The sequence below is a fragment of the Phocoena sinus genome, chromosome 5 (assembly GCF_008692025.1).
Source record: "Phocoena sinus isolate mPhoSin1 chromosome 5, mPhoSin1.pri, whole genome shotgun sequence".
NCBI lineage: Eukaryota > Metazoa > Chordata > Mammalia > Artiodactyla > Phocoenidae > Phocoena > Phocoena sinus.
In genome coordinates this window covers 36814404-36833103 of record NC_045767.1, presented here as the reverse complement: position 1 = coordinate 36833103, position 18700 = coordinate 36814404, and the positions used below count along the sequence as shown (strand labels likewise).

The 18700-nt window shown below is 46.4% G+C and overlaps 1 protein-coding gene across 7 annotated transcripts in view; it reads left to right on the top strand.

Moving 5' to 3' along the window:
* EVC (EvC ciliary complex subunit 1) overlaps positions 1-18700 on the top strand; it is a 90944-nt gene that overhangs the window by 51578 nt on the left and 20666 nt on the right. For 6 of the 7 annotated variants that reach the window (XM_032632637.1, XM_032632633.1, XM_032632636.1 and 3 more), the window contains one exon: positions 13374-13586. The exons of the other annotated variant lie outside the window; for it this stretch is intronic. In XM_032632637.1, the coding sequence (XP_032488528.1) occupies positions 13374-13586 (213 nt within the window). The remainder of the gene's footprint in view (positions 1-13373; positions 13587-18700) is intronic. 7 annotated transcript variants of the gene reach the window in all.

Below are 18700 nucleotides of genomic sequence, written 5' to 3'. Positions count from 1 at the left end.
TGTGACCTTTCTTAAGCTTCATTATCTCCTTAAAGGCCCTATCTCCAGATATAGTCACATTGGGGTTAGGGCTTTAGCATATGAATTTTGGAGGGACATAATTCAGTCCATAATAGTGTACCTCAAATTTCATGTCCACCAGGAACCTCAGAATGTGAACTTATGTGGAAATAGGGGGGCTTTGCAGATGTGATTAGTTAAGAAGAGGTCATTCTGGATTAGCATGGGCCCTAAATCTAATGACTGGTGTCCTTATGAGAAAGTCATTGTGGAGACAGACACACAGGTAGGTGGCCGTGTGAAGACAGGCAGAGACTGGAGTGATGTGGCCACAAGCCAAGGAACACCTGGGGCCTCCAGAAGCCGGATGGGGCAGGAAGGATCCCCCCAGAGCCTCCAGAGGTAGCTGACACCTTGATTTCTGATTTCTGGCCTCTATAGCTGTGAGAGAATAGACTTCTCTAGTCTTGGCTAACCAGGAAACTGATACCGGAGCAAGTCTTGTTCAGAGCCAGCCACTGTTGTAAGTGCTTTCTGAGTATTTGATCATTTTATCCTCATGAGAATCCTGTGAGGCAGAAACTGCATTTTCCTTCCTTCACAGATAAGGAGCCAGGAAGGATTTTCTTGAGAAAAGTGCAGGGTGGGATTCAACTTGTCAAAGCCCCAGGCTCCCAGGCAGGAAAGGAACACCACCATGCCTGGGAGGAGTCAGGACTCAAATCCCTGGGCTGGGAGTGAGCACACTGAATTCCAGTCCCCTTCTGGGTACTAACATGCTGTGTGACCTTGAATTGGTTACATAATCTCTCTGTGCTGGCCCAACCATCCTGCTCAAGTCCTACAGCCAACAAGCAGAGAGATGGGATCTAAAGTAAGTCTCTCTAACCTCAGTGCTGATGTCCTCGCCGTGACCCATGCTGCTGAGCGTGGGCTGTGAATACCGCAGTGAGGACAGGCTCTGGACTCAGATGGCCTGGGGTCCAGTCCCAGCCCAGCCATTGACCAGCTGTGTGGTCGGCAGCAGGTTATCTAACTTGTACCTCAATTTCCTCTGATGCATAGCAGCGTCTGAGGACCGCTGCCTTGGGGGGATGGGGTGAGAGTCCAATGGACTTAAGACTCACGGGCAGGTGCCATTCATGACGCGCCCACCTGAGCTCTTGTCCAGCAGGGGACAGTGTGTCCAGCAGGCTGACACTTCCTCTTTTGAGCTGCAGTTAGAATCTAAAGTCTTGGTCGACTAAATGCCACTTTCGTCCTCCACAAAGCAAGGATAAAACACTGAGCACTGCTACAGGGAGGAAATACATGTGGAAGTGCCGGGCCAGTCTCAGTGGGTGGCAGTGAATACATCATTTTCAGTAAAGATTTGATGATGCTGATGTGACCACAGCCTCATGCCGCAGCAACGTCCTTAGGATATTGTACACTTGGCTTACCGTTGCCAGCCCACTGAAGTTTGGGCCGAGGAAGTAAAGACACCCTTGTTTCTAGCATCAGGAGAGCCCAGCAGGTGTGAGTGAGGGCTGATAGCTGCTGGAGTCTCTGTCTTGGAAGCAGGCACTTGGAAATGCCCTGCATGAGGAGGGGTCAGTGGCAAGGTGAAGAGGGGCCAGCAGTTCTGTGCATCTGTGCAGGTCCTTCTGAAGGAAATGGCCCGAGGCCTGTGCCAGCTTCTCTCCCAGAGGCAGTGCAGAGCTGTTTCCTATGATTCACGTCGTCATTGCACAACAGGCCCCTCCGGTACCAGATAACTTTGGTTTATCTTACATCCCTTAATTGTGGAAATCGTTGCCTTGGGTATTGGAAACTGCTTTATCTGATATTTCCAAAAGGTGGAGGTTGAAATCCTCTGGTGTGGTGGAAAGAAGCCAATTGGAAGATTGGAATGCTTGGCGAGGACATTCCCGGGTGGGCGCCCAACATTCCTGGGTGGGCGACCTTGGGCAAGAGCCTTAACTGCTCCAAGCCCATTTCCTTATCTGCGAGATGGAGACAGAGAGCCTGTTGACCATTATGGTGGCGCAGGAGGGCAGGGCTGAGGGCCTCACGTGGCAGGTGCTCGGTTAACACCTTCCCTTCTGCCCCATTGCTGAGCGTGTTGATCAGGAAGCCTTGAGCCCAGGGGTGGTGAGCATGACTCTGGACCCGGGGCCTGGCGGAGAGTGTGGCTTCCTCGCCGACCAGCTGTAAGCTTGCGAGCCTGTTGGTTCGTTCATTCAATGAATATTATCGAGCACTGCTTTAGTGCAACCCACAGTCCCAGCACCGGGGCCTCAGCAGTGAACCAAACAGATAAAGTGCTTATTTTTGTGGAGCTGGAGAGACAGCAGCACATGTGGGGTTCCAGCAGCCACAGCAGCAAGGAGGCCAGTGTGGCAGCTCTGGGGGAAGGGGAGACAGGTACAGGCTAAGGTCAGAGTCTTGTAGGGCCTTGCAGTCCATCCGAAGACGTTTGCATTGACTTCTGAGGGAGATGGGAAATTGCCGGCATGTTTTGAGTAGGGAAATGACTTGCCTTATGTTCCCAAGGATCCCTCTGGATTCTGTATGGCGGATGGACTGTAGGGGGCAAAAGTGGAAGCAGGGAGGCCTGGGGAGGCATTGCAGTGGTCCAGGCAAGAGATGCTGGGGGCCTGGGCCGGGATGGTGCGGGTGAGGATGGTGAGGAGGCCTGGGGTTGGGGTCTGTTTTGATGGTCAGTATCTGGATCTCCTCTTAAAATGGGGATGGTCACTATCTGGGTCTTCATATGGCTATTCAGAGGTTTGAATAAGTTCACACATGCAAAGCATATAGAAGAGTGTGAGGCCCACAGTGAACACTTAAATCTGTTATCATGGTCCTGGTTAGTATCACTCACTGTCTAAGCAGGTGTGTCTGCACAGAATACACTCATGAGGTAACCTGCCTTGCAGTCTGGCTGGCTCCTTCCCAGACCTGGTCACACAGAGGCATAATTCCCCCCTTTCTTTGAGCACTGATCATGATATTATAGGCACGGCGGCTGTGAGATAAATTTGATCACCACCTAACGGTTCTCAGGCTGCAGAGAAAAGTGCATTTTTCTAAATTCCCACTGTCTCTTGGCCTCTAAACAAGCAGCGAATTCTCATTTTGACTGAGATGGATGCCACTAAATGACACGTCTCGGTGCTTTGTAGAGAGATTCCTGAAATGAGCCCAGAGTCTTCCTGATAATGACAGGCACAGAGCTGAGTTTGCCACTGTTGCATCACAGGGCGCCCCGGAGACCTGCTTGTTTATTTGTTCATTTCTGACTGTCCTCCCCCTACTGTTTCTCCTGAAGGGCTCCTGGGGGAGTAGGGTGATAACAGCCCTGCCAAGGTCAGCCGTCTCAGCTTCAGAGTCTCATGGGAAGTTAGGGCTGAGGAAAATAAGAGAAAAAGTGAAGCTCTGTCCTCAAAGAAGACAGGAATAATAATGATAAGCACTCATGAAGTGTTTGGGAGTAGACCACCCTTGCTTCTGATACCAAATGCAAGTCCAGAGGTCCCCAAGACCACCCTCAGTTTCTTCAGTTCTCTAGAAGGACTCATACTGAAAACTGTTCTGCTCACGGTTATGGTTTATTACAGCAAAAGGATACAGATTTAAGTCAGCCAAGAGAAGAGGCACATGGGCAGAGTCTAAAGTTCTAAACACAAAGCTCCCAGTTATCCTGTCCTGGTGGAGTCATGGACAGTGCTAACTTCTCCTGGGAACAATGTGTGGCATGACACACTGAGCATTGCCATCCAGGGAAGCTCACCCAAGCCTTAGTGTCCACAGTTCTTATTGGGGCTCAGTCACATAGATGTGGTTGACCACCAACGTGGCTGACCTTAAGCCCCAGCCCCTCTAGAGGTGGAGCTGATGCCACGTGGCCCAAGGGCCCCACCCTAAATCGCATCACTGTCATAGATTGTCTGAAGCTGCCCAAGGTTCCAGGTAAATAGAGACCCTCTTATCAGGCAGGACATTCCAAGAACTTAGAAGTCACTTCCCAAGAACCGTGGACCAAGGCCAGGCCTCTCTTTCAGCAAGGTCAGTTCTTCACTGCACAGCACTGAAAGGTTAAAGTATTTTGTTCAAGGTCACACAGCTGGGGGCCTGGGTTACAGGCCCAGGGCTGTAACCTTCAGGTGGGGAGAAGTGATTTGGTGGACAAGAGGAAGGCGGGGGCGTGGAGTCCTTGCTGGGAGGGCTGCGGTGTGTTCTGCAGAATCCAGCTGGGGATGACACATTACAGGCAATCAGGCAACAGTGATGAGTAAATGAATGGGTGAATCAATGCATCAGTGAATATATCAATCAGCTGAAACATTGGCATCCTGAAGATGGTGTGTTATTGCTGATAGAACAAACTACCACAACTTAAACTTAAAAACAACTTAAAAACAACGAAAGTTATTACCTTACGTTTCTGGAGGTCAGAAGTCCAAAATGGGTTTTAGTGGGCTGACATGAAGGTATCGGCAGGGCTGGTTCCTTCTGGAGGCTCCAGGGAAGAATTCATGCCCTTGCCTTCTCCAGCTTCTAGAGGTGCCTGCATTGCTTGGCTTGTGGCCTCTTCCTCCATCTCCAGGCCACAGCCATACTCTTCCTGCCTCTGCTTCCATCCTACATCTCCTTTCACTCTGACCGCCTGCCTCTCTCTTTCATTTACGAGGACCCTTATAATTATGTGGGACCCACCTAGATAACCCTGGATAATCTCATCTCAGGATCCTTGCTTTTCACTTAGTCCTTTCATCACATCCACAAGATCTCTGACTGTGTGGCACATTCAGAGGTTTCAGGGATTAGAACATGGACATCTTGGGGAGCCATTATTTTGCCTATCACAGGTGGGAAACAGTAAGTTTCCAAAGAGTAGAAGAAACTAGGTTTGGGAGAAATACCAAAACAATGATTTGGGGGCAGTGTTCTATTGGAAGTAGATCTTGAGAAGGAAATTGACAAGTGTAGGCACCATACAGCTCCTGTCACTGGAAAGAGGATTTCCGTACGTGCTACAGAGGGTGAGTCAATTCCATGGTCCTTTATCAAGGTGAAAGTGTGATAAATCATCACTAAGTATGACAAGTCTTAGAAAGATAGACTGGCATGCTTACGCCTACTTTACTGTAGCAAACTACGGGAACGTGGCTTTTTGTTTTATTTTAGCAAGACTAGTAGAGTAATTAATTTATGTTTTCTTTATGTACAGAAGTAAAACTTGCCAGTGCCCGCAGGGTACCACATGCTACCTGATTATACCTCTCCCTCCTTTTAGTAATTTTCACAGTCAGCTCACCTCCCTGCAAAGAGTTGCAAAACTGCAAAGGAGAGAAGAGTCACTCAGGAATCAGACAGGCCAGGTTGTGGGCCTGATTCAGCTCCTGGTCCATATCATTTAACCTCTCTGATGTAGGAATTCTTAGCTGCCTTCTTTTGTAGATTGACCATATGAAAGAACCCACTTAATACCCCAGAATGCCACCCATAGCTCTCAGGATAAAGTCCAACATCCTTAACCTGGCCATGGTGACCACCCAGCCTGGCCAATGAAGTGCTCACGTGGCCTGACCCATGAGACCCATCTGACTTGGCCCAAAGGCCAACCTAGTCTGGTCCCTGAGACCCAGCCAACCTGGCCCATAAGGCCCCCTGACGTAGCCGACAAGGCTCACGTGACCCAGCCCACTCACCACTTGTTTGGAGGCATGTCCCTTGCTCCCTGCCTTCCAGCCAACCTCAGACATCCCTCAGCTCCCCAAAGGTGGCCCAGTCCCTCCTGCCCCAGTGCCTTTGCACGTGCTCTTCTGCGGCCTGAAATACCGTTCCCTCCATCCCCTCAGTTTGGCTTGTTCTCCTATTGTCTCAGCTTACATGTCACTTCTTCAGGGAGCCCTTCTCCGACTCCCCGTCAGATCGGTTAGATTCCCTGGTCTGTCCCTAGGGCTCCCAGCCTCCCTGCCATCACACTTGCCATAGGATATTGTGAGTTCCTGTGCGATGTCTGCCCCCTCACTGGGGGTGCATTCTCTAAAGTCAGGGTCCACGTCAGCTTTGTTCACCCAGTGGCCCTGGCACAGAGCCTTCCTGCAGTAGGTGCTCAAGAGACATTTGCAGGATGAACCTGTGAAGGCTGTGAGGATATGACACCTTTACACCAGAGCTTTCACCTTTAGGGCCCCTTCTGTCCGGTGTGGTATCACGTAATTATGACCACAGTAATGCTGTGCAACAAGATACCTCAAAACCCTGTTGCTGAAAATGACAGTGATTTATCCCCAGGGTCTGTGCATCAGCTGGTGGTTGGCTGATCTAAGCGTGACTAACACAACTTGGCCACGCACACAACTGTCTCTACTCTTCCTAGGACCAGTGGGCTGGCCTGGGAATGTTCTCCTCATAGCGATGACAGGGGTCTAGCCTCCAAACTAGCCCATTTCACCTCCACCTCATTCTGTTGACCAACGCAAGTCACATGACTGACCCGAAATTAAAGGGTTGGGGAGGCGCTTCCCACTCCCTGTGGGAAGGCATGCAAGGTTATGTGGCAAAGGGCATGGCTCTGGGGGAGAGGAAGATCTGGAGCCACTGTGCCCATCCATGCACACGTCTCCTGTGTCGCATGTCCTCAGGAAGCAGGTATCATTTTCCTCCTCTGTTGGGTGAAGCCCCAGAGAGGAAGAGAGTCGCCCCTTGTCACACTGCTGGCAAGTGACCCAGTGCAGGTGGGTTCCCAGACTCCTGACCCTTGATCCAACCTACTTCCAGTTTTGTGGGTTTTTTAACATCTTTATTGGAGTATAATTGCTTTACAATGGTGTGTTAGTTTCTGCTCTATAACAAAGTGAATCAGCTATACATATACATATATCCCCATATCTCCTCTCTCTTGCGTCTCCCTCGCTCCCTCCCTATCCCACCCCTCTAGGTGGTCACAAAGCACCGAGCTGATCTCCCTGTGCTATGCGGCTGCTTCCCACTAGCTATCTATGGACTTATATATAAGTCCATGCCACTCTCTCACTTCATCCCAGCTTCCCCTTCCCGTTTTTAAGAGACCCAGTTTCACCTGTGCTCTTAGCACTGCTCTGTCCCAGGATCCTGTGCACACCTCACTCTGAAGTAGTTAACTGTGCATCTTCAAAACTGTCAGGGTGTGGTCCCTGCAGAGGAATATTTCTGGTTCCTGTGATGAACCGGAAACTCACAGGGAGCCGGGCCATGTCCGTGGGATCCTGGAAGTACATGTTTTATTCCCTCAGTCAGCACTCACCCTCATCTTCAGACCTGGCCACATCCGTGCCTTGTGTGAGCTCCTTCACGGGTGCAGGCTGCCAGGTCTTGACTCCTCTGCATGGCATTGAGCTCCCTGCCCCCCGGAAGGCTGACCCCCTGCTGCTCCTCTGCTTCCACACATCCTGTGCTTCCACCCATTGGCCCACCTGGCTTTCTCCCAAGGGCACATGCCCGCCTCTGCTGGGAACGCCCCCTTCCCTTCCCTCTCTCCTCCCCACCCTGCAAGCAAATGGAAACACACACTGCCTTTTCTCCAAAATGCTCTGTTCCGGGAAAAGAAATAGCAACAGGTAACATTTATTGAGAGCCACACGCTAACTTTCCCAACCCCTCTGGAATGAGAATAGCTGGCGTTTATGAAGCGTTTGCTCTGTGCTGTGTGCTGTATCTAATCCCTGACAATCAGCCCTCAAGGCAGGTGCTGTCTTTACAGATGTAGCTCGCATCTTATTCCTTTTGCAGGTACGAAAACTGAGACTCCTTTTCAAAGGTTTCAGAATATGTGCCCTTCCCCTGCCCCAGTCCTTTCTCTGCAAGAAGACTGGAGAGGACACTGGATCCTCTGGGTCAGGCTGCAGAGGCGGAAACCCGAGTGAAGGACGAGTCAGGGTGAAATGCTGCCGTAGCTTGGGTTCTTTGTGCTTCTATTTGAGGAAAAGTGCAGGGCTGAGGCCCAGGGCCAGCCTCTCCCCTGACCAGCGTCCCCTGCTGTCCGACCCCTCACACACGCTAAGAGAGAAGAACACGGATTAATTCCTGTTCTATTTCAGGCACAGAATAAATCATCATCTCCCAAACGAAACGTGTCAGCGTTAAGTGGGAAGCCATGTGTTTTATGGCCTATCAGAGCACGTGCGATGACGCAGATGTGTCTCTGTCCAGGGAGCAGGCAGAATCCAGCACATTTTTTATTAGAAAGAGCCTCGACTAATGGACCATGTAGCTTTTACAAAGGTCACCTTTCTTGAATTTGCAAACAGTGTATTTTTGCAGTTTGACAATCATAAACAAAAAAGAAAAAGGTGTGTCTTAGTATCCCCAACTGCTGCTATGGAAGGATAGATTCCAACATAGGAGAATCAATTTTTAAAATCTGTCTCCTAGCAGAAAATTGGGATTTCCAGAGGCTGGAAGAAAATGTAAATCACTCCCATATTATTAAACCATTTTTATTGTGAAATGTAATAGACACAAATAAATGGATAACACATAACCTTATGGATTAACAAATGACTATTAAAAACACCCATCTATGTAACACATAACCTTATGGATTAACAAATGACTATTAAAAACACCCATCTATGTAACCCCCATCCAGATCAAGAAAGAGATCATGACCAGGACCTCTGAAGCCTCCTCACACCTCCTCCCAATCCCAATCCACTCCCTGCTCACAAAACAATATTAAGAAAAATTAATAAGACCTAAATAAATGTAAAGATATACCATGTTTCTGGATTGGAAGATTTGATATTGTAAAGATGTTCATCCTCACCAAGTTGATCTATAAATTCAAAATGTTAATCAAATTGGTGGCTACTAGTTATGGAGGATATGGACTGAAGCTACACATACACACAGCCCGACAATTCCGCTCCTTGGCATATGCCCAAGAGAAACAAGCGCACATGTGTATCAAACAGCATCCACAAGAAAGTTCATATCAGCAGAATGTGTGATAGTCTAAAATAAGAGGCCACACAAATGTCCCTCAACAGTAGAATGGATAAATGGTGGTGTACTTATACAGTGAAATACTACAGACCAGTGAGGAAGAATGAACTACTGCTACACACGACAACACAGAGGAATCTCACAAGGACATATAAAGTTGAGATACACAAACCTAACATGCTATATGATTCCATTTACATAAAATCAGGACCTTTGTAGTTTCTACCCTCAGGTATAATGTTTGCTATCGTTTTTTTCTTTTTTCAGATTGAGGAAGTTTCCTTCCATTTCCTATTTTGCTAAGAGTGTTTCTTCTGCATGGAAATTAAATTTTGTGGAGTACTTTTTTCTTCATTTATTCACATAATCACCATGATGCTTTTCAGCTTTATTTTGTTAATGTGACAAATTGCATCAATTTGGGTAATGCCATTAAGTGCATACAAATTTAGAACCTTTACATCTTTCTGGTGAATTAAACCTTTCGGTGCTATGAGCTGACCCCCTTTCTCTCTAGAAGAGCTTTTTTTCATAACTATTTCGTCTCCTTTTTTTTAAATTTATTTGTTTTTATTTTTGGCTGTGTTGGGTCTTCATTGCTGTGCGCGGGCTTTCTCTAGTTGTGGTGAGCGGGGACTACTCTTCGTTGCGGTGCGCGGGCTTCTCATTGTGGTGGCTTCTCTTGCTGCGGAGCACGGGCTCTAGGTGCGCAGGCTTCAGTAGTTGTGGCACGCGGGCTCTAGAGCACAGGCTCGGTATTTATAGCACGTGGGCTTAGTTGCTCTGCAGTATGCGGGATCCTCCAGGGCCAGGGATTGAACTCGTGTCCCCTGCATTGGCAGGCAGATTCTTAACCACTGCACCACCAGGGAAGCCCTTTATCTACCATTAATGTCACAAAAAGTGACCCTGTGTTTATTAGGTGCTGCTTATTCTCTCATCCATTCTTTGTTAAAAAGAATTACCTAAGAGCGTCATGGTTAGATCATGGGTGCATCCAATTAACCTCTCTTTTACATGTACAGATAAAGCCTCAGTTTCCTCATCTGTAAATTTCTTTCATCAGTTTTGAAAGATTTCTCAGCCATTATCACTTCAAATATGACTACTGCCTGGACTCTCCCTTCTTTCCTTCGGGGACTCCAATTAAACATTTTGGACTTTCTCACTGTATCTTTTAGCCTTTATCTTCTCCTCCGTATTTTCCATCCCTTAGTCTCTCTTTACTTTGTTCTGGATTTTCTCCTGATCTTTCTTCCAGTACTAATTCTCTCTCCAGCTGCATCTAAACTGCAATGAAACCTATACGTTGGGTTCATATTATTGAGCAGTGTTTGTCAATTCTAGAAGTTCTGACTTTTTTTTAAACTAAGTAATGTTACTTTTTATAATTTCTAGCTCTTTGCTTTAAGGTTTAAGAGTGGCTTTTAACATCATGAGCACGGTAAGCATCAATCCTTTAAAGTCCTTGTCTTCTAATTACACTCTCTGGACTACCCGTGGGTTTGTTTTTCATGTCTGTTGTTTGTGTAGGTCTTTGGTCATATTCTTATCTCCTTGTGTACCTGTTTATTTTTTCCTCATATGCCTTGTCTCAGATTTGTACATATATTGGTAAAAATATTTTCAAGCATGCAGTGATGCTCTCCTCCCGCAGAGAGGATTTTCCTTTGCTTCTGCCCAATGACTGGGCCTCTGATGATCCAGAGTCATGTTAATTCGAGGTCTGGACTTGAAATATGCTGGGTCACCCACATGACCAGACTCCAGGTTGCCATCTGTTTAAACCAGTCAGATCTGGTTTCCTTCCATTTCAATCATGTATCTCTGGTGCTGCTTTTTGGGTTCCAGCCCTAGGTGTGGATTGGTTTACGAGGCCCCAACCCATATGAGCTGTGAACTCCACCTTCTGTCCCTTTGACTGCTTGAGGCTGTCCGAGGTCCATCAGCTGTGCAGCCATCTCCCCTGGATTGACCTACACCCCTTATGTAAACACAGCCCAGGGGCTGGGCGCACTTCTCTGACTGCATCTTCTCCCGACCTTGGGCACCACACTCTTCACTACCTTGTTAGCTCTTTCGGACTTTTATGATGATTTAATAAACATTTTGTCCAGCTTTTTAAAAAAATTCATCTTCTGCAGGGAGAAATTGGTTCAAATTACCTGGTTGGCCACTCTCAGAAGTAGGATCTCTAAATCTTTTAAAAAGGTGTGGGTCCCTTGTGCCCCTCTCATGGTCACTTTATTACAAACAAAGTTCAGCTTGGCCATGAACTTTTTAAAACACGGCATTCACTGGGTTTCGTTAACACTGATTTGAGTTAAATTTAACTTATATTCATTGAGCACACCAAGTATGACTTCAGTACACCAGAGGAGGTGCTGAGAATTTTTTTTCCAAAAATAACCAATTATCCTTGTAGCATACAGGTTAAGAGCATGAGTCCAATAGTCCAACAGCCAGGACCCAGCCTCTACAAATGTCCAGTTACTTATCTTCTCTGGGTCTTAGTTTCCTCATCTGTAAATTAATGGTAATTATAATAACATCTTCATTGGACTATTAGAAGGATGAATGGGATTATACAAGAAAAGTGTTTATGACACTCTCTGGCACATGGTAAGAATTCATAATTATTAACAATTATTATTACCTGATATTTGCCGGGTGCTTTTCTAGGCCCTATAGATGCTAAAGTAATAAGACTTTATTCGTAAAAAACCCTGTGGTCGGCATATATATGGAATCTAAAAAAAAAAAAAAAAGTTTCTGAAGAATGTAGGGGCAGGACAGGAATAAAGATGCAGATGTAGAGAATGGACTTGAGGACACAGGGAGGGGGAAGGGTAAGCTGGGATGAAGTGAGAGAGTGGCATGGACTTATATATACTACCTAATGTAAAAGAGATAGCTAGTGGGAAGCAGCCGCATAGCACAGGGAGATCAGCTCCGTGCTTTGTGACCACCTAGAGGGGTGGGATGGGGGGGTGAGTGGGAGGGAGACGCAAGAGGGAGGAGATATGGGGTTATAGGTATATGTATAACTGATTCACTTTGTTATAAAGCAGAAACTAACACACCATTGTAAAGCAATTATACTCCAATAAAGATGTTAAAAAAACAAAACAAAACAAAAACAACCCTGTGGTTGGGAGGCCTTCCCAGAAGAGGAGACCTCAAATTGAGTTTGGAACATGTGAGGGGAGTTCCTAGATGGAGAAGGGGAAATGGGCATTCTGCATCATGTTGGTGTGTGATGCATTCAGAAACTGCAGTCAGGTGCTTAGTCTAGGAGGGTGTGAGACGTGGGTGCAGATCTGAGTATGTTGCAGCCTCTGCTCTTAGGCAGTTGTGGTCCAGGAGGGATGACAGATAAACTATAGTTTTGATGCCCTGGTGGGGCTAACCAAAGAGCTGCAGGAGCCCAGGGTGAGAAATGTCCATGTTAGTCTGAGTGGCCCAGGCAAGGCTTCACAGCGAAGGGATTATTTTGCAGGGGTTTTGCAGGGTGAAGAGGAGTCCATTTCAGATGTGAAAGTGCCTGGAGATGGGGAGAAGGGGAGAGGCTTTAAAAAGCATCCATATAATGAAACATGCAACGAAATGCCATTTATGTGAAGTAACACACACACCAAAAGCCACATTTATGGGCATCATATATAGTGAAAGTATAGAAATCTAAATTGGAGACAGAGATGCTGAATTCATGGGGATGGCTATCTCTGAGGACACTGGGAGGGAGGGGAAAAGAATTGCAGAGCGAACTTAAAGGATTCCAACTTAACCTGTAAGGTTTAGTGTTTTTAGTCTGAAACGAAAAGGAAAACTGAGTGGTGGATTCAGAGATGTTTAATGTATTATTATCTACAGTTTTTTGTTTTTCACAATTAAAAAGAGTTTTAGAAAGAGAATGGAGTGGGGGAGGTGGGATGGAGGTAACAGAATGGTGAGAAATGAGGCAGCCCCTGAAGCCCTGCTAGGCAGGTCTGATTGCGATGGGAAGAGAGGTCTTCCAGGTAATTTGAGCTGGAATTGAAGGATCTATGCTTGTGCAAATAACTCGCCTAAGTGTGGAGGGTGGAGGGAGGCAGGGAGACAAGTGAGGGGTCGTGAAAATAATCTGGATGGAGGTTTAGAGGAAACGCCAGTGGTTAAGGGCTCATTGGGTCAAAAGCGCAGGTCTGGCACTTGACAGGGTGAGGGTGAGAGGGCTGGAAGGCAGTGGGCGTTTCCCAAGACTGAGTGTGTTTGTGTGCATGTGTGTGCATGCACGCGCCTGTGTGTGATTTGAGAGCTCCCTTCGCTGGATTTCCTCTGTGTCCCGCGTGAAACACTCGGCCCTGCCCTGGGTGAGAGCCTGACACATAGCTCCGTCGTGTGGCTCTCGGCTTCAGGAGCTGTATCGCAGCACCATGGAAACGTTCCAGAAGTTTGTGGACGTCCTGTTCCTCCAGACGCTCCCCTGTGTGACTGACCTCTCCCAGGCAGAGTGTGAATACCTGAGGCAGGAGGCCCAGGAGAACGCGGCCCAGCAGCTGGAGAAGTTGGATCGCTTCCGGAGTCAGCAGTGGAAACTCTTCCAAGATCTCCTGGAGCAAGAAAAGCAGGTGCAGCATTTTGTAAAACTGGGTCTGGAGTCTGCCTTTTTTTTTAAACTTCTGAAGAATAACGAGGGATTTCCATCTCTGAGCATCCCCTAGTGCCTATGCTAGATGCTTTACCAAGATTCTGGTTGCCAACCTTTCACACTGGGGAGAGGGGGAGAAGACGGCAAGAGCCCTCCTCTCCCAGGATAGGAGGTCAGTAGATGATGCCTTCGGTTAATACAACAAGGGCAGCAAAGCCTTCTTTAGAATAATAGAAATAAACGACAGAGAGCGGTTCTCCAAGGGAGTGGACTGCTTGGGGGGAGGAGCTGCACACACGGGACTCCTGTTTCTCAATGAAAGTCTATTTCATTATTAAAACCATGTATATATGTGGTAGACAGAATAATGTCCCCACATCCTCATCCCCAGAACCTGTGAATATGTTACCTAACAGGGCAAAGGGGCCTGATGGCGTGCAATCAAATTAAGGATCTGGGGATGTAAAGATTATTCTGGATTATCTGAGTGGCCCAGTGTGATCACAAGGGTCCTTTTAAAAGGGAAGGAGGAGGCTCAGAGTCAGAGGAGATGTGAGGACCTAAGCAGAGGCTAGAGTGATGTGCGCATCGGCCAAGGAATGCGAGAGGCCTCGAGAAGCTGGAAGAGGCAAGGAACAGACTCCCCCCAGAGTCTCCAGAAGGAACACTGCCCTGTTCCTTTCATTTCAGACTTCTGACCTCCAGAAATGTAAGATACTAAATTTGTGTCATTTGAGGCCACAGCGTTTGTAGCCATGTGTTACAATAGCTATGTAAACTAATATACCTCAATTTTATTTTTAAAGAATTAAGTTTTTTTTTTTTTTTTTGCGGTACGCGGGCCTCTCACTGTTGTGGCCTCTCCCGTTGCGGAGCACAGGCTCCGGACGCGCAGGCTCAGCAGCCATGGCTCACGGGCGCAGCCGCTCAGCGGCATGTGGGATCCTCCCGGACCGGGACACGAACCCATGTCCCCTGCATCGGCGCCACCAGGGAAGCCCTCAAATTTCTAAATGAAAATGCCCACATTTCCTTTCTCTCTTGCTTTCTCCTGCATGCTAGAGGCTATAAAAGTAACATGCTCAATATCCCAGCGTCTAGAAGTGGCCGCGTGCAGTTCTAGCCTATGAGAGAAAGTACGGTACCTGCACAAGGCTTCTGTTCCCTAATACAGAGGCCAAGTGTTGCTAGGAGACATCCTCCTCTTCAGTGTTCCCTGTTCTTCGTGCCCAGAGCAGGTACAGGAGGACTGGAGGTATGCTGGCCTTCCTTTGACTTAGAGACAGGATTCAGGAGGGTGGGGCAGAAAGGCGGACTGTCCCAGCCCTGGACTGCCTACCCCAAGGTGCTTGTTATGAGAAACACTCTGTCTTTTTACATTGAGTGTTCAGTTAGGTACAAAAGAGCGCTCAACTGATGCAACCAATAGAGGTTTTCTAAAGCAACTAACGGGAGCTGTCCAAAATACCAATAAATAAAGGGAAGCATCACGGGGCCATTTCCAGCCAGGGACGAGCATAGGGCCTAGTTTCCTGCCTGTCCAATTTATTAGACCTCCTTCTAATTAATTTCAATCCACCATCAGCTGCATTGTGTTGTCCTGTCACTGGTACCTTGCAGTCTCCTCGATATGGCTGTAGGCTCCTGGAGGACAGCAACCCTGCTTTTCATATTTCACTTCCTTAATCAAAGCCCAGTAGCTGGGATATAGCAAATGCTCAGGAAAACTTGGCTGCATTTCCAGCAACAATAATGCAGCTTTGGAAATTATCACAGGGTCACCGAGGGTAAATGAAGCTGAATTCCTCTGATTCTTACCAATCCTGGGCCCCAGACCATATAATTTACCATCTCCGGGGAAAGAGGGGAGAAACCTGGGCCTCAGCAGTTTGGAAAGATCACCAGATAAGTCTGATGTGCCTCTGATGTCAGCTCCCAAATGGGGATCAGGCCTTTTAGAGACAGTTGTGGTCTGAAGACAGGCTTCTAATGTTGGAAGCTGAATGCCTGGGTTTGAACCAGAGCAACCCCGTTAATGGGCTGGGTGACTCTTGCCGGTCACCTGGCAGATTTCCCACAACTCTGCTTTTGCACAGCTCGCTAAATTTCTCTGAACCTCAGCTTTCATGTGAAAAATAGGGATCAAAATACCCAGCAGGGTTGCTGCGAGATAATGCAGGTTAAGACCCTTCACGCAGTATCTGTTCAGTTGCTTAATGACTGACATTGAAAAAATCTAGAACTTCATTTCTGATAAATTATTAGGCAAACAGCCATGATTCATCTAAAAACCTCTAGTTATGAGTCTTAAGTTACTTTACGCAGATGTCAGACAATGCATAGCTTCTGGTTTTTATTTTTTATTTACTTTGTGAGCATATACATGCGTGTGAATATTCCTTTGCTTGTGCAGAAGTATTTCAAGAGGAGTTCTGCATGCAAGAAGCAAGCAGAAGTTAATGACCTCATCAACTGATTAAATAAGTATGACCCAAGTCTGTTTTCTCAAAGTTTGGATGTCAAAATTAATTTACTGATTGATTGTTTAATTGCCTTAAATTACCACAAGATATTTAGAGATCCATATTCTCTCCCACTTGCCATATTTCCTTGTTGATGATAAAAATGAGATGAACTTTCTGTGGTCAAGATGAATATTTAGTCATGAGATGAAAAGGCCAACAAAACTGTTCAAGGAAAATCTAACACACACCCAGACTATGAAATGCATTTTCCACTTATTTTCTATCCAAAAGGCCTTGGTGATTTCATATCCTGTTACTCAGAGAAGTTGTTAAGTGTTGTGGAGTTTGTCAGTCACACAATTGGAACAGGTTGTAGAATGGTGGTTCTCAAAATGTGATCTGTTCTAATGCAGGTTTGTGGGCTTCTCCCCAGTCTGCTGAGAGCAAGCCCTCTGGTCTCCCTGAACCCACGGCCCCTTGTGGTCTATTCTCAACCTCCAACCAGAGTGATACTTTCACTTAAAACTTTTTTTTCTCTTGCATTTTATTAAAAGAAATTTTTTTCTCTTCCATTTTATTAAAAAAATTTTTTTCTCTTCCATTTTTATCAAGATGTAATTGACATTACAGCACCGTGTAAGTTTAAGGTATACAGCATAATGATTTGACTTCCATACATCATGAAATGATGACCACAGTAGGTTTAGTGGACACCCATCATCTCCTATAGATACAAAATCAAAGAAATAGAAAAAAATATTTTTTCCTTGTGGTGTGAGGATTTACTGTCTTAGCAATTTTCATACAGAACATAGAGCAGTGTTCATTATACTTGCCATGTTGTACATTACATCCCTGGTACTTATTTATCTTACAAGTGGAAGTTTATACCTTTTGACTATTTTTATCCAATTCCTCCTCCTCCTCCTCCAGTAACCACAAATCTGATCTCTTTTTCTATGGGTTTGTTTGTTTCTTGTTCGTTTTTGAAGTATAAACGACCTCAACACTACGTTCGTTCCTGTTACACAAAACAGTGATTCAATGTCTGTATATTTCAAAATTATCACCATGATATGTCTAGTTATGACATGTCACCATACAAAGATATTAAATAATTATTGACTGTATTACCCACATTTCATACCCCTGACTCATTTACTTTGTAACTGAAGTTTGTGTCTCTTAACCTCCCTCACCTATTTCTCTCCTCCCCCCCACCCCCTCCCCTCTGGCAAGCACCTGTTTGTTCTCTGTGTCTGTGACTCTCTCTTTTGTTACGTTTGTTCATTTGTTTTGTTTTTAAAAATCCACATAAAAGTGAAATCATACAGTATTTGTGTTTCTCTGTCTGACTTACTTCACTTAGCATAATAGCCTCTAGGTCTGTCCATATTGTCACAAATGGCAAGATTTCATTCTTTTTTATGGCTGGGTAGTATTCCATTGTATATACCACATCTTCTTTATCCATTCATCTATCAACGGGCACGAGTTTGCTCCCATATCTTGACTATTATAAATAATGCTGCAATGAACATAGAGGTGTGGATATCTTTTCTAATTAGTGTTTTAATTTAATTCGAATAAACACCCAGGAGTGGGATTGCTGCCTTATATGGTAGTTCTGTTTTTAATATTTTGAGGAATTTCCATACTGTCTTCCATATTGGCTGCACCAATTTACATTCCCACGAACAGTATATAAGGGTTCCCTTTTCTTCACATCCTCGTCAAAACTTATTTGTTGTCTTTTTGGTAATAGCATTCTGACAGACATAAGATGATACCTTATTGTGGTTCTGATTTGCATGTCCCTGACGACTGGTGATGTTGAACATCTTTTCATGTGCCTGTTGGCCATCTGTATGTCTTCTTTGGGAAAACGTCTATTCAGATCCTCTGCCCAATTTTTAATGGGGTTGTTTGTGTTTTTGATGTTGAGTTGTATGAGTTCTTTGTATATTTTGGATATGAACCCCTTATAGGATGTATCATTTGTAAATATCTTCTCCCGTTCAATAGGCAGCCTTTCCGTTTTGTTGATAGTTTCCTTCACTGTGCAAAATCTTTTCAGTTTGATTTAGTCCCGTTTGTTTATTTTTGCTTTTGTTTCCTTTGCCTGAGGAGACATATCCAAAAAAATCTTACTAAGACCACTGGAAGGTGAGTCTGGTCTTGGGGCTAGTGCTGGCCCACCGGTGGGCGGAGCCAGGTCCCGGGACCTCTGGCTGCAGGGTCCTGGGGGTCCTAGAGTTGATGTTGGACCACTGGTGGGCAGGGTAGGGTCCTGGGCCAGCTGAAGGCTCTCAGGGGTCCTAAGGCCGTTGGCCTACTGGTGGGTAGGGCTGTGTCCCTGCCTGGTGAGCTGCTTGGCTTGAGGTGTCCCAGTACTGGTGCCGACAGGCTGGTGGGTAGGCTGGATCCCTGCGCTAATGAACCAGAGGGAGGCTTCCGAAAGGGCGCTTACCAGCACCAGTGTCCTTGTGCTAGAATGAGCTCCCCGAAATGGCTGCTGCCGGCATCTATGCCCCCAGGGGGAGCGCCAATTGCCTCCTGCCTCCTGGGAGGCTCTCCAAGATCAGCAGGTGGGTCTGACCCAGCCTTCTTTCAAATTACTACTTCTGCC